This window comes from Trichoderma breve (genome assembly GCF_028502605.1).
Source record: "Trichoderma breve strain T069 chromosome 7 map unlocalized scaffold00007, whole genome shotgun sequence".
NCBI classification, from domain to species: domain Eukaryota; kingdom Fungi; phylum Ascomycota; class Sordariomycetes; order Hypocreales; family Hypocreaceae; genus Trichoderma; species Trichoderma breve.
Window position 1 is genome coordinate 1,496,875 of NW_026611593.1, and position 15,173 is coordinate 1,512,047.

The 15,173-nt window shown below is 51.0% G+C and overlaps 3 protein-coding genes across 3 annotated transcripts; 1 reads left to right on the plus strand and 2 right to left on the minus strand.

Moving 5' to 3' along the window:
• Positions 1-2,352: 2,352 nt before the first annotated feature.
• Positions 2,353-5,928, minus strand: T069G_10668 (uncharacterized protein; the record flags this gene model as incomplete). Its single annotated transcript, XM_056177878.1, has 2 exons — positions 2,353-4,133; positions 4,194-5,928. The coding sequence occupies 2 exons, from the start codon at positions 5,926-5,928 to the stop codon at positions 2,353-2,355; spliced, it is 3,516 nt and encodes a 1,171-aa protein (XP_056024168.1).
• A 4,200-nt stretch (positions 5,929-10,128) lies between these two features.
• On the plus strand, positions 10,129-10,658 carry T069G_10669 (uncharacterized protein; the record flags this gene model as incomplete). The annotated part of the gene is made up of 2 exons (XM_056177879.1): positions 10,129-10,178; positions 10,322-10,658. 2 exons carry the CDS (start codon positions 10,129-10,131, stop codon positions 10,656-10,658), a joined length of 387 nt encoding a protein of 128 aa, XP_056024169.1.
• Positions 10,659-13,639: 2,981 nt separating this feature from the next.
• Positions 13,640-14,912, minus strand: T069G_10670 (fungal zn(2)-Cys(6) binuclear cluster domain-containing protein; the record flags this gene model as incomplete). The annotated part of the gene is made up of 3 exons (XM_056177880.1): positions 13,640-14,253; positions 14,332-14,658; positions 14,741-14,912. 3 exons carry the CDS (start codon positions 14,910-14,912, stop codon positions 13,640-13,642), a joined length of 1,113 nt encoding a protein of 370 aa, XP_056024170.1.
• Between the last annotated feature and the right edge of the window lie 261 nt (positions 14,913-15,173).

The following is a 15,173-nucleotide window of genomic DNA, read 5'->3' on the forward strand; positions in this document are numbered from 1 at the left end:
AGCAGAGGCTGTTAAAGAAAGAGATCAAGCAAGAACACAAACAAAAGTGAATTGACAAGACTGGAATTATGGAAGAAGAGAGAGAAAGAAGAGAGAAGGGGAAAACGAGGTCCAAGCTGCGATGTTGAAACATGCCGAAAGGGGACAGCACCTGCACCTGCACCTTCCTCGCGGCCAGGGTTCAATTTCCCCCCACTGCCTGCCTGACACTGCTGGGTCTGCACTTAAGCGGTGCAACCAGGGAGTATCCGCTACCGAGCGATACCTGCGGCCAAGCCCTGTCGCAGCATCGCCACAAGGTCACGGCCAAGTCACTGTTCCTGGAAGCTTGCAAGGCCATTGGCAAGGACCCTGTCCATCCATTGTCTTAGGGGCAGATCCAGTGGAAGGGGGTCGAAGTTGGTACCTGCGCAGCGCCCTGATTGGCGCGCCATGGGCCGAGGCTGCTGAGGCTTTGCTGCAAGATGCGCTGAAACTGGGCGCTCAAACAGCCTGACACAACCATTGAAGTACGAAACGGCGATCTTGTAACAACAATCGCATCTCGACAACCTATTGATATCAATTGGAATTGATTCCTACCAATTCACACAACATGTGTAAAGAGAAGCCCCAAATCTCAAATCACTCAATAAATTACCTCTCGTTATCAACTCATCAAATCTCATTGCAAGGACACATCAGACCAAAAAGACTCGCTTTGCACGGGGCACCCAGACTAGCCCATTTACAAGATTTCAGGGATCAACCAGCGAAATTAACTCTTCCCAAGCAACGAGATTGAGCATCATTCGGCTCGCCCACTCTCTCGCACGCACCACTGAAATAAATAAAAACGAAGCACATTTTAAAAATAAATAACAAATAAATAAAAATAAAATGGAGAGTGAAATAGAGGAGAGGCAGCCTATCGTGAGTTTTACTCCATTCTGCTTGCCCATCTTTCTTGATTTGCGGAGTGCCGAGGCCAGCTGCCCTCGCTGATGGTGTCTGGTCCGGTCTGGTCCCTTTGAGATAATCTTCAAGGGATGATGATCTTAAGGACCTTTTTTTTTGTCTCATTATCACCTTTCACCCAAGATCGACAACGAGTCATGCTAATCTGCTGAATGCAAAACTTAGCTACCTACCTAATAGGTATCTAACCCAACCGAAGCTCTACATAATCCACAACAACTTCCTCACCCAGGCTCAGCTCTGCCATCGTACAATAAAAGGCACCCGACTGACTAACAATATGGGATTGGATGCCTCCATACCTCAGGTGCACTAACTAACAAGCCTCCATCCCGTACTTACTCGCTGCAAGCCTCGCGCCATGATCGACATCGCACAGGCCCTCTCCTCGCCTCACTCACACAGCCCCAAAGAGAAAGAAAACAAAACATACCAGATCTATTCATAGACACAAAACGAAAAGAGAAAAAAAAAAAAAAAAAAAGAACAGCCAATGAAGCCACTCCGAATACGCCCTTTCCATGATTCTATTTTGATGGACTCCAATAACAATTAATCCATTCCTCGTACAGCCAGTCTTGTCTCCTCCCCTGATAAGGGCACTAATACGAGCTCTCATCAACCCCAGACTTCTACTTTTACAGCCCAGTCTCCACCATCGTTGCACCCTTCCTCAGGTACCGGAACGGACTGTACGGAAGTACATGTGCGTATACTCGTATATCGTACATAATCGCCAATGCATGTCTCATCTAGCATATTATCCGCCGGCTGCGCGGCTAGATTGTGCTGAGCCAGATGCATTCGGCTTAGGCATTTTCCTCACTTAGTAGCATCAAAGACAGAGAGTATCAGGCGCGAGTATGTATTTGTAGTATTTCAATTCAGCTGATGCCGTTATCAAAAAGTCTATGCGACATAACTCGTACGGTTATTCCCCCTTAGCCGCGACATGCGCCCGCAACTCTCATCCCACAGTCATTGCCATGCATACATGGTAGGCATTTCAGGAAATGGAAATAAAGAGAAGAAAGAAACATAAAGAGATGCTCCGTTTTATACATTGGTCTCTAATATAGCCCAACTTGCATCCCGAAATGATATAAATGAAGAACAACAAAACCAAGAAAGGCTCAAATAGCAACTAAACGCAGGGGAATCATGTTCATATACTACTGTCCGTTACTGGACCTTCCGAAATAACAAATTGTCGCCAGAATCCATCCCCGGATGATGTCCAACTCTAAAAAAAAGGCCCCCCAAAAATTCAGTATCCAAGAGAATTGAAAGGAAAAAAGATTTCAGAAAGCGAAAAAGAGAGAAAAAGAAAAAGAAAAAGAAAGGAAGGAAAGAAGAAGAAGAAGAAACCCCCGTGGCAATGCGCAGTTCAACGCTTCAATAATATCCAGACGCTTGTCTATCATCCCAGCTCTTGGTATCTAGATGAATTGCGCCCTGGTGAGGAGAATGTGAATAAGTCGATAATGTTTCATGCCCGCTAAACGGGCTGCCGTGCACGCTTGAAGGGTCCATCATGTTGTCGTACGCCATCTGCGCGCCCATAGGGGGCACAGCGGCTACCGGAACGGGCACGTTTTGCAGACCCAGCGCATTCAGGGGTGGGAATGGCTCCACCTCATTTGCCATTGTCATGGCGGTATACGGGTTCGACCCCTGCACATACGGAGCCGAAGTGACGGGCAGGTCCTGAACCCGCCGGCCGGGGTCGTAGGCGAGCGGGCTAGGGGCCATTGACTGGGTCGAGTGCAGGCTTTGGCCTATGCTTTCGAATTGAGGAGGAGAATAGAAGGGCTGATACGGTTGTCCCGGAGGCATCAAGGGATAAAACTGGTTTGGAGCTTGCGCATACTGCATTGCCTGTTGAGGAGCCATTGGTGGCGCCGGCGAAAGCTGATGTTGCTGCTGGCCATTTTCTGGATACCGAATGGCTGCAGGTGATTTTTGCTCTGGCATGAGTGGAATGTCATGCCGTGGAGGGGGGTCCTGGACTGGGCTGATGATGGTATCCGCCGCCAGTTCCTTTGCCTTGGCCGCCACCAAGCGCAGCACAGGAAGCGAGATTTGCTCCATATGCTTGGCCAGGTGGACAGTCAACTTCTTCCACGTTGGGAAGACCTTGCCGCAGAACCTGCACGCTTCTTCGTGCGGTTGCTTGCTCGTTTCCACATGACACTGCTCAACTTTGTGCCATGTCGGATCAATTGCGCCGGCCTTCTTCATGGCCGCCTTGGTCTTCACCTTGGGCTCCTGGAACTTGTGCTCGCGGACAAGGTGCTGCAGGAAATTGTCGCGGCGATAGCATGTGTGCCGGCAGTCCTCGACATCGCACGTCCACCACTCCAAGTGACGATGGCCCTCGTTTTCATGACGGACCCAGTCGGCCTTGCGCTTGAAGATCTTGGGATCCCGGCACTTGTCCCACGTGCACGTAAAGGGCTGCACGTCTTCATGCACGTGCTTGGTCCAGTCGGACGGCTTGAGGAACTTCTTCTTCTGATAGCACAACTGACATTCGAACTCGGCCGGTAGGTGCTGCGTAGGCGGCATGGGGATGTCAGTGGGGAAGCTTTCCTGGTTGATGGCACCTTCGGTCGGTGTGACATCGTCGTCATCGTCGTAATGAGCTGACAAGGTGTCCAGTCCCTTGGTGCCATTGCTGTCTCCCTTTCCGGTCAGTACATTGGCTGAGCCGCCAAGTGCTAAGCAGAGAGAGCCGCAAGGGCAGTTGGCACCGAGGCCGAGATGCTTGACCTTGTTGTTGAGCAGCTGCTTGTATCTAATAATTTGCTGGTGAGCAATGCGATCTACGAGGTAGCTATGCGCTGGTGGTAGTCCCGGGTTCAAAGTCTGGATGTGCTGTTGGAAGCCAGCAAAGTTGGGCGCAATGTCGTCAATGATGTTAGGGTTCATCTTCATGTCGTTATCTTCGTAGAAATCGTCGTCGTCGTCATCATCCTCGTCTGGATCGACGGGAGCCTGTCTGAGAACCGCCACAGGTGGTCCGCCCGACTTCCTCCACATGTCGGCGAGGCTAGAGTGCGCACCACCGGCGTTGTCATTGTTGTTGGCAGAGGAGGATGGCGATGGCTTGGGCAAGTCTGATTTGCTTCGCGGCCGCCTCAAGGAATTCCTGACACTGAGGCCGGACAGAGGACCTTTGGAGGAGGGCGCGGTCGGAATCGTGCTGATGGACCCAGCGCGCGAGTGCGTGGTACCAATGGAGGCAAAGTTCTGGCCCATTGAGACTAAGGCGGTGTTAATACTGGGAGTCTGGTGCTTCTTGCCCCAGCTGGACGTGCGTGTCATGGGAGATAGATGCGGCATGCTATCGCGCTTATTCTGGGTTGGCGAAGGCTCAGGCTGCTCCTCCACAGCCTCGCCTTGTCCACCGCGAGAGCGCTTTCGCATGTGAGAGCCGCTAGGGCGTCGGACAAGGCCGCGAAGGTCTTTTAAGAGACTGCCGGATCTGTTGCTCTTATCGCCACCTCGACTAAGGGAGAGCTTCTTCAAGAAGTTACCACTAGTGATGCCCTCAATATCGAGGTCGACGACGCTGGGCAAGCTGCGTCGGCGTGTGCCCCAGGTTGCGGCTCGGGAGATGATGGAATCATTGTCACGGCACATTCTCTCAAAGCGGTCAATGGCAGCTTGTGAGCTCTGGGGTTGATGGCGGCTCTGGCCACCGCTTCTGATGGAGTGTAGAATGGGAGCATCAGCCCATCCGCGATTGGCATAGATGATATCATAGTCTTCGTCCGACATCTGTCCAGCTCCATTGGGAGAATAATAGGTTTGTCCGGGAATGTATTTGTTCTCAGTCTGGTCACCAAGAGGTATGCCATCGTTGCTGTTACGGTTCTCCTCTTCTGTGGCGCTGATATCTCCGGACTTGTCTGGGAGGCTAGTCTCATCGAGGTTGCCAGTAAGCCATTTGCCGACTTCCTGGTTTTTCTCTTCAATCTCACGGCGATTGATAATCTCATTGATGCTCGCAATCTCCTCTCCAGGCCGCCTCTTTGGGTCCAAGCCAGCGAGGCCGGTGGCAGGGTCACGCCGCCATTGGCCCATGGAATCTCTAGTAGCAGTGGCAGCCATAGCAGCTTGGCTTTGCCCTTGGTTTACAGATGATGTGATCAAGTCTCCTGCGGACTCGAGACCGCCACGCACCGTGGAGGGGCTATCTTCAAAAGAACGCTCAACGGTGTGGACAGGTCCGTTGTTGTCCTTGTCCCAGACTGAGATGGTGACACGAGGACTCTGACACCGCATATCGACAGGAGCGGGGGCCAGGCCGTCCTCGCTGGATCGTCCACTATCTGTCTGGCTTGGGGTCAACTGAGGCGGCGGGATGACGAGGGGGTTGGGTTTGAAGGCTTTCTGGAGCTCCTGCGGTGAGATGGAGCTCGGTAGCTGATGCTGATCGGGTCGCGTGAGTGTCGTTCTCTCTTCACTTCGCGGCGACAGTGTGTGAACAGAGGCAGTTTGGTCCGGGGTTAGAGGATAAGAGTCGTCGTTGGCATTGTGTTCCTGCTGAGGCTCAACTGGTGGGGTATTGTTGAGTGAGAGGTCCCATACGCTCTGGTCGTCGAGGAAGGATGGCGTGCCGACGTCGGGATTGGTAAAGTTGGCACCGAAAAAAGGGTCGTCGTCAAAGTCACTGAAGTCGCTGGACTGGTAGATGCTCAAGGTTGAGGTGGACCCGGCAGGCGTTTCTGAAGGGTTCGCGGGAGAGAGAGAGTCGCTATTGACGCGGGAGAGGAAAGGCGACAGCAGGTTGGAGTCGATGGATGAGCGCTGCTGTTGTTGATGCTGCTGCTGGTACTGTCGCTGCTGGCCGGCAGCGGAATTGCGGGGTTCAGGGTCGAAGGAGAAGTCGTTGTCGAGGGCCAGAGGGTTGTCGGTGTCGAGAGGCACGGAGAAGCCTTGGGCGGTGGCCGATGCGGAAGACATGATTGTTCCCAGCTGGGGCCAGGCGAAAGGGGATGCCCGAGGATAAGTAGTCGGTATATGAGATGTACGGGGAGATGAGAGGGACAGGAGGATAGGAGCGGTGGCTTCCGGGAAGAGGTCCCAAGCAGTCGTCAGGACAGGCAGCCGGGGCCCAAAACTGAACTGGTGCGCTCTGGAGATGCGCAGCGTCACGTCACTGGCCAGGGATCATGACCATGTTCCTGAGCGGACGGGAGAGCAACGGGGCGGCGTGGGTTGAGGTGAAAGCTTAGGCAGGACTCGAGCTCGGGAGGCGCAGTCGGCGAGAGAGAGGCTTGCGGCGTCTTGCTAGGAACTGGGCTACAAAGTTAGGATGACAAAAACGGTGGTGTCGGACGAGAGAAAAAAGGGCAGCGGGCGGCCAGAGAGCTGATGATGGGATGGGACGTGGGACATGGGCGGCCAGTTTGTGTGGGTGCGGCTGGCGGATCTAAAGCGCTTACCACCTTGATTAGGCTGGACGGCACCCCCTGCTAAGCGACCCTGCCCGTTTCTGGTGCTCTGATGCCACTGCTTTTGTGTCCGCGATACGTGTATTTCCTGTCGAGTACGACGTGCCAAGGTCCAGCTGCTTAGGCCGGGAGCGTCATGGAGGTGCTGCCAGGTGCTACCTGGTGCTGGGCTCTTGGGCTTCAAGCTGGTGTCCAGGGCCCCAATCAGAGAGGCCGGCGGTCGAGATATGGGGGGGTGGATTTGGTGATGGTGATGGATAGTTTTGGTGGTGGTGTGGTGGGGGGGCGAATTGCGGGAGGAGGCGTGCTAAGTTTGGCACAAGGGCTTTGGTGGCGGCGAGATCTGAATCAATTGTTGTTGGACTGTTTGTTTTTATTTCGTATGTAGATAGTATGTGGGAAAAGAGAGAAAGAAGCAAGAGGATGCCGATGCCGATGCCGATGCTGATTGTATTGGTGAAGATTCGATGTGAAGGATATAGAGAGTAACAGAGAATCAAGACTACCAATACTTGCTTGGGTTTTGGTGGGCAGAAAAGTGAGGGAGGGGGTTCGGAGCTGAACATTGATCAATGCTCTGGTGCCACTGCTACAGTACCATTTAGTGAGCGGTAGGTGGCATTAGGTCCAAGTTGGTACGCAGTGACGGCATCACAGCAGCCCTAATCCCAATCCCAGGTAGCTTCAAACTGAGTCCAACCAAAGCATAGAGATCTCAGTCCATTGTACCAGCTGTGTGGTTTTGTTTGCTTTATTTGCAGAGTTCACATCATGTATTGCAAACAATACTGACTGTACAATATCGGCATTCTACCAGGCCGAGTACTTGAACGTACCCGGGGCTCAAAGAGGCGCGCGGTTGCAAGAGACTCTAGCGATAACCAACCTCTCCAGGTTAGACCCTATCCAGCCTAGAGCTCAGGACATACTAGTAGCTCTACTCCTCACCTCCACAACAAACAACCTCGGAGACTCAACAACAACAACCACAACCCGAGAAAAAAATGACACAACCCGAGAAGGGAAAAAAAAAGAAGAAAAAAACTACAGGTACAGAGCTAGGCAAGTGGCTACCGCGCTAATGCCCTCGTCTCTCATCAACGGTCTGGCTGCTGTCAAACTCACCATCTCGTCTCCATAGCCTCCACCACGCGAAAAAGCCTAACTGGACAGCATCAACACTAGCGGCCAGCGTTTCACACACAAGGAGCATGTTGAGGTGGGGCTGCCCTGCGAGAATATGCCCAGCTCTGGGGTCGAAAAGCCTTGCGGACGGACAGCTAAGCATGGTAGCGCGGTACCGGCCGTCTGCCCGTCGACGTCACCCTGGGCCAGGTACCCGGGCATCAAGAGCCGCCTGACCCCTGGCAGCAAACGGTGGGCACGAGGCTTGCGGCCTCTAATTCCGTGGGCTCCCCAAACGGGCCATGGCGCGCTCTGGGGCCCTGTGAGGCTATCTAGCACAAGGGCCAAAGTCAGGTGGTGCCAGCCCCCGAGGCGTTCTCGTAGCAGCAACACCGCCTCATGAGCTCAGGGCTGGTCACCACTCTATCTCGTTTGCTTCTGGCTTCTGCTCGATCCAAGGTGACGCTGGAAGGGCAGGGCAACAAGGCAGCAGCAGGCAGGATGCGAACCGCAGCACGTCACGATAGACTGAGACATCCAGATGACATCAGGGAATCTGTCCAACGGTCCCCCTAGGGAGTGGCACAGCAGTCCACAACATGGTCTAGGATGATGCAAGAAATGTACAAAGTGCTCCGTTACTCCATACCTTACACGGAAAGGGGCGTATGTGTAGATATCTACGACCATGCCTCACACCTTAGATTCGGCCGGCAGGATCAGAACCCATGGCCCTTTTTGGCCACGGCACCCGGGCTCGATCGTCCAAACAAAAGGTATTGGTAAGACGAAGCTTGTTCCATAAGCGTCTCAAGCCATGTAGACCTTCGGCCTTCTGGACGAATGCAACCCCTTGTGCATACAGCAGGATCAAGCAGCAACAGACATATTATCGAGCTTGGTTGCTTACAAGGCGCTAGCCACGGAGTAGATACTGGATATATTCCCATTATTCTCACTAGGTGGCAGTCTCTGTGCCTGTCTGAGGCGGCAAACGGTCAATTTCCCGGCTGGCTCGGCTCTCGTCAGCACCCTATTGCCGTTGTTGCTGTTGCTGTTGCTACTACTGGTCATCTTGCTCGGTGCAGGTAGCACGAATACCTCGGGCTTATACTCGTACGAGACCACGATACAGGTCCTCGTCCGTGCCCTTGGCGGAGATTGAGCAGAATCTCGGGCCTCGGATTTTGCAGACGGAGTCTTGGCACGGGCTTTTCCCTTTTCTATCAAGGCACGGATGGCTGGTTTGATGTTCAACGGCATTCCGATAATCTGCAATATATCCCCAATTACGAGGAAACCAATAGGTCTACAATCTAATCGCAAGGGGGGGCGGCAACACTGCCACATGTCCCACCGTGTGCGGCTGAAGCATCCGGCACCTGTCTCACAAGAATCGATTAGCCTCAACAATGCTAAAGATCTGTCTGCTCCGCCTCACTCTAGCATCGATAAACTTCTAGCGAGGGCATCGTCTGGGCGCGTCCTGGAACATTCTAAAGAAGCTTCACACTTCAACATGCCCGTGCGCTCCCGAGGCCTGCATGCTCGTTGAATCCTGCATGTTACCTGCATGAGAAGGCTTAGTGCACCATTCTATTGAGAGAGTCTGCCCTACTTTGGCAATAGACCAAAACCTTTCGCGGTCGACAAGACCCTATAAGGCAGACTCGACATATAGACTAGGCGTCTTGCAGTTTGAGCGTTGTAGGGCTTGAAGCTTGAAATGCAACACATAGGCAGGGTAGGGTAGGATCCCACGGGGGGCCTCCCGCCTCACCCAAAGCTTCGCCCCGATTTCAACAGCCTTTACCAGCGCCACTGATTCGGTCAACTCGATTTGGACACCGCGAGTGCCGGCAAAGCAACCATCGAGTCTTGCCCAGCACAGGCAAAATGAGCAGGGAGATAAGCGCGCTGCCGCATCGATAACCGCCATTTCGCGGCTGTCTGTACGGAGTTGGAGTAAGGTTTGCTGGTCTCTGGTGTCGCTACTGTACTTGCGATGCGATAATCATCCAGTCAAATCTCTCGACATTGATGATCTTCAGAGGCTCAATCTATAAATTACGTTACAAAGAATGATGCATGAATTTCTTTACCAGATGGGATGATATATCAATTGCATAATGGCAGCCTAAACATCAATCATCTTTGCACTCCTTCTTTTGCACAGACAATTGCAGAGAGACAAAAAAAACAACCCCACATCATGGCATCCCACCAAAGCTGGGGCGCCGCCACGTGATGCCTCAGACGACCAACTTCAGCCACCAACTCAAGTCTCAAGTGACGACGATGGAATTTATCGCATCTGTATCTTCTCTTTTGCTTGACTCGACTCAACTCTGTTCAGCTAAACCATCAACTAAGCCCGGCGCCTTCCACTCAGATCTCAGGAAGAAGGGGCGACAAGAACTCGCTTCTCCGTACAGGCATCTTGATCCTTTTGCCCGTCTGCTCGCCCATCATGTTCCGTGTTTGTCAACGCCTTGCCCCATCGTTCTCGCCTCACTTTTCACGTCGATAGCTCCGGCTAACGTTAGATCCCTTTCCCTGCAAATAGCCGCATCCAGAGGAGAGCATGCACCTCCGGCTCCATAGGGCTCGGTCCGTGGTGCTGACAAGTGAAGAGTGAGTGCCGCCTCGAGCCAACCTCAGTCTCCAGCCTCATAGACAAACGGCAACCGCCGATATGTCATCTGCATGGATTTTAAGTCCCTAGTTGCTCCATCTATCTATTAGAAACAAAGCACTCATCTCCTCTGTCTCTACAGACTCGTTGAAATCCGCGCCGCCCAGCGTACCTTTGAAGGCGCTTACATGCGCACCGCCTTGGGTCTCTTCTCTTTCTCCCTCGTCATCCTCAAAGTCTTCACCGAAGAGTTCTACCCCATCGGCGCCCTCTTCGCCGCCTTTGGCACCGCCATTCTCCTCGTCTCCATGTACCGCCGCTATCAGGGCCACCGCCAGTTCTTTGTCGCCGAGTCGCCGGATGGTGTCCTGCGCCGGAAATTCCGGACCAGCGGCGATACGGTTCTCCTCTTGACGGCGCTGAGTCTCTGTGCGTATTCTACGTTGTTGGCGTTGACGTGGCGCCTCAAGGATGTTTGAAAAGTATTATTGGGCATCTGATACATCTTTGGTTATTGAGGTCTCATCGGATGACTGATTTGCTCACGACAAATGCAGCGACGCTTTCTTACAGTTTACCGGCTGAAGTATCTTGGCCGGTTTTTTCTTTTTTTTAAAATGTCTCGTCGAATTCTTCTCACGGTTGGTCGCCATTCTCTGTTGCCTTTTGCTCTCACCGTTTCAGCATTTGTTTGATCCGAAGAAGACCCCCTATTTATATGAGGGGTTGCCTACGGTGATTTTCACCTCGCTGCATTATATTTGGCGTTGGATGGAAATCTTTTCTTTTGTATTGAGGGTTCATAGTTGACCTTGGTTTCTTGCTCACATCGATGGCTCTAATGAGCCGATATTTATAGACTTGACTATTAATATTGAATACCCATTTGATCTTTTATGGAAGACTAGTATAACATTGCTCTTACAGTGCTTGCATACCTTTGACTTTGCAGCGTGTTCAGGGGTCTCTGGTGAACAAGGCAAGACAAAGGTGTTATTCGCTTCCCCACAGGCGCAAGGGAGCAAAGCGATAGTCAAGTCGATATGTAGATGTGCAATAGTGCAACTCGAAAACCCCCTCAGAATAATGAATATTTGGATTACTGATCTCTAATGCGTAAACATTGTACTCAAATAAGATGCGATCGGTAACTTCACTATTGATCGTTGCGGCCTAGAGAACCATACCATATATTTCAAAAATCTATATTTGGGACAATTAACAGTAGTCACAGTTGCCGAATTGAAAGGCCATACTCGAGCCAAATAACCAAATAGACTCTCATCATTGATAAGTACCGTCATTCACACCAGAGTCTTGATTGCGTATCCATCTCCTATATCACTAGGCCTCAACTATCCATCTATATTTAATGAGCCAGAAACATCACCTTGCTCTTTGAACAAATTACATATATCTCGTAAAAAGATTCATCCGAAATGATCACTAACTCTTATTCTACGACTATAGAATTATATAATACGACTTATAGAGAATAGTAGCAGAAAGGGGGCGGAATCAATGACATCCGATGACACGCCAGCACACACACCAAGACAAACAAACTAGAAACTAGTTAAATGTCAGACTTTAATTATAATACACACAACTCAATAAGGCATGGATTCTCAACAACCAAGTCGCTCATCATTGCATCATCAACAACAATTAATGACCACATGTTCTGAAGGCAGGAAAATAGTACCACTACCTAGAAACACCAAGGAACCCCTCCAGAACCAAAATAGTTCGCCCGTTGTTGTGAAACAATTCATCCCATAGTTCTAATCAACATCAACCAAGCTGGCTTCCTTTGTTACTATTTCGACCTACAACTCCCTTTTTTACTATTCTTCCAAAACTCGTGCTTCCAAAGCAGAATTATCAACTTCACACCAGCTGTGAAACAAAGCAACAACTATATCCTTTACGTGTCTCACTTCCACTCCCTTATCACAATCCCAACTTACACCTACTATCCGTCTCGCGAACAACTCAACAACACATCCAACCACAAACCAACCAAACACCCAAAAAAAATCTACCTAAACACTCCCAGATACGTTCAAATCACCTTAAAAAGGGGGGCCGTGAAAACGAGAGAAATCCTCTAAGAAGAAAAAGAAGAAAAAGACGGCCTTAAACAAAGACCTCAACCATATTTCCCTAAACAAAAACTCAAATATGCTTCATTGAATGCCTTGCAATTTGTAACACACACACACAAAAACACACACAAAACACAAAAAAACACCAAAGAAAATCCTCCCATGCCCAAAACTTGATTAAAGCAGCCAAAAAGGTCCGCCTCAAGCCCTTCCGTCCACCAACCGCCGCCCCGAAACTTTTTACCCAGCTTCGCACCCCTGAACCAACAGAAATAAAGCCCGAATAGAAAAATGTCAAAAAAGGGAGAAATTGGAAAATCTAAATCCGCTAATTCCGCTGTGTGAGTCGAGAAGCTCACCGTTTAATGATTCCCCCTCCAGTTCTAAAAGTTTGTTTCGGCCGTTCAAAACATCCGTTTGACCCCTCCCCACAGTATATACAAGTCGTCGTCGAGAAACCCGTCCCCATCCCATCCCAATCCCGTGGTATTATCGCCGTCGTACTCGTCCGATGTTGAATGTTGAAATGATAAGAAATATGCAAAGCCCCGTTACGAATCCGAACGATACGTGGTTGAAATCCAAGTTCGAATAGAGATATAATACTAAGCTGAGTCTTCACGAGAGCCCCACAGTTGTTAGCCCTCCTCAGCATTAGAACGAATGGTCGGCTAGTTCCGAATACTGCCAAGGTACAGGTTGTAGGTTCGTAGCAAATTGGCATAGGCGGCCGCTTTTCTTGCCAAGTGGTCGAGTTTCGGTTAATCAGTAGTGTCCAAATCTCTCGTTCCAGAATCACGAAGCCTTTCAGCCAAGATTCTCCCTCAGGTTATCTCCACTTAGTCAAAGGCCCATCTCTTACTCCAATCCAAAGCCCAGTGAAATCAGTATCCAGTCATTCTCCATACTCCCGCTCCTTGTAGTTCCTATTGGCCGTAGGGATTTTCGAATGTCGTGCTCTATTTCCTGGTATTCAATCCAGTGGGAAAACTCGGTCAAGTGGCTGCTTTCATATCAAATTGTTGGAAGCTTTCCTGGATGATGGCGGGATGGGTATTTCCATATACATGACCCAGAGAATTCCCTCCAGTCGGAACAAAGGTTTCCCGTCCAGATCTATAGTTCCAAGACTAATATAGACTTAGCCCAAGGCCCCAATGCCATCAAAGCTAATTAAAGCCCTTTTCTTTCCAGATTGGCTACTTTGGTATGCTTCAGGCACTTTGATTTTTAGTGAGAAGAAACGACTTGCCGGTAGTCCCAAGGCATTTACCACTTCTTACCGTGACATGTTTCCACCAGTTTCAGCCAGGACGGGATGAAGGGAACCGGTTACACCATCGACCACTTCCCTACATGTGTTGTGATCTATCGCCTTCACCGTACTCTCCCCATGTACGATAAACACCCGCTTGAGTATCTGTTATTTGGTGCTGTTGATGCTGTGGTATGAGCTGTTGCGGCTGTTGCTGTGCTTGTTGTTGCCAAGCCATTGGTGCTGCTGAGGGGACAGCACTTCCCATTATTGCAGGGTCAATGGCCTGCTCTATACCTTCATCCGCCTCACCCACAGGCACTCCTCCGCTGTACATGGGAGGAAAATGTTGAGAATGCCTTTCGTAGATTTGATTTTGCTGGGGCACAGGATAGTACTGCGGTGTGTGATGGCTTCCCAGCATCTCTCCACTGAAGGACATGGAGCGAGGAGGCGGTGGCATGCTACTATTCCATCCCATTTCGTTGGCAGACGCGTAGTTCGAGCCCGCCCAAGCGGTCGAGGAAGCTGATGGATCAGCATATGGGGAAAGTTGCCCGCCCATGTTTGCTTGAAACGACGGTCGCCAAATCGCGTTCGGGTCGCGAGGTTTCGCCATTGCGTCGCTATCTGTATCCGTGGCCATCCATCCTGGTGAAGATGAATCTCCTATAGCATATGATGGTCCAGACGATATGGTATTAGACGAAGCTTTTTCAGGCTAGCAGTTAGCATGGACAACGACAGAGAAAAGAAAAAAACCTCCTACGAAGTCTTTCAACTACCCACCTTCCATGTCTTGCGGAAAGAATTCGCTTTGAGGTGTCTGGATTGTTGGAGTGCCCATGCTGGGCAACGGCGCGACAGGTATGGAAGAATAATGTTGTCGCTGCGGTCCCTGATCGACAGAGCTGCCACGAGATATAGCGGGCGATGAAGATGCCGTCACAGTATTGGAACCCCCAGGTGTCTGGGGTGGCTGCTGCTTTTGATCGTATGGCTGCTGCTGGTCCACAGGGTGAAAGCTGCACTCTTTCTTGAGCCGTATGCAATTGACACACCGATTCTGGTCCTCCGTGGAAATAATGCAGCGTATCTTACGTCGACGGCAATGACCTGGCATTCGTTAGAATCTCAGCAGGGCCGGGAGAACCGGGCCTTGAACTCTCAGGCGGAGTAAGAGAAAGACGAGACTCACCGCAGGCGATTGATGTTCGATGATAACCAAGCTTATTCCTCTTCTTTTCACCCATCGGTGGCGCCAAGGATTGTGATTCCAAGTACGATGATGGGGTTGCACCACCCACCGAAGGCGTCGAAAAGGATCGTTTCAAGAAATGAGTGGGATTGCCGCGAATATTGGACGCCATTGCAGAATCCTGTATCCCCCTTAGACTGCCGGCAGGTGATTTTGGAGGTGGCATCGCAGATTGGCCGTGGTGCATCTACTCCTGTTGTGACGGGGTATAGCATAGGACATTTGATGAGGCAGTGGCGGCGTCGATAGCTAGTGAAACGGGGGTACGAGGGTCTTAGATGAGCGCAAGATCGCGAAGGCCTGGGTTTCGATTGAGCAGGGAGGGAACGACAGGGCGGTCACAGCCATGAACAGCAGATGGTAGAGCTGTGCA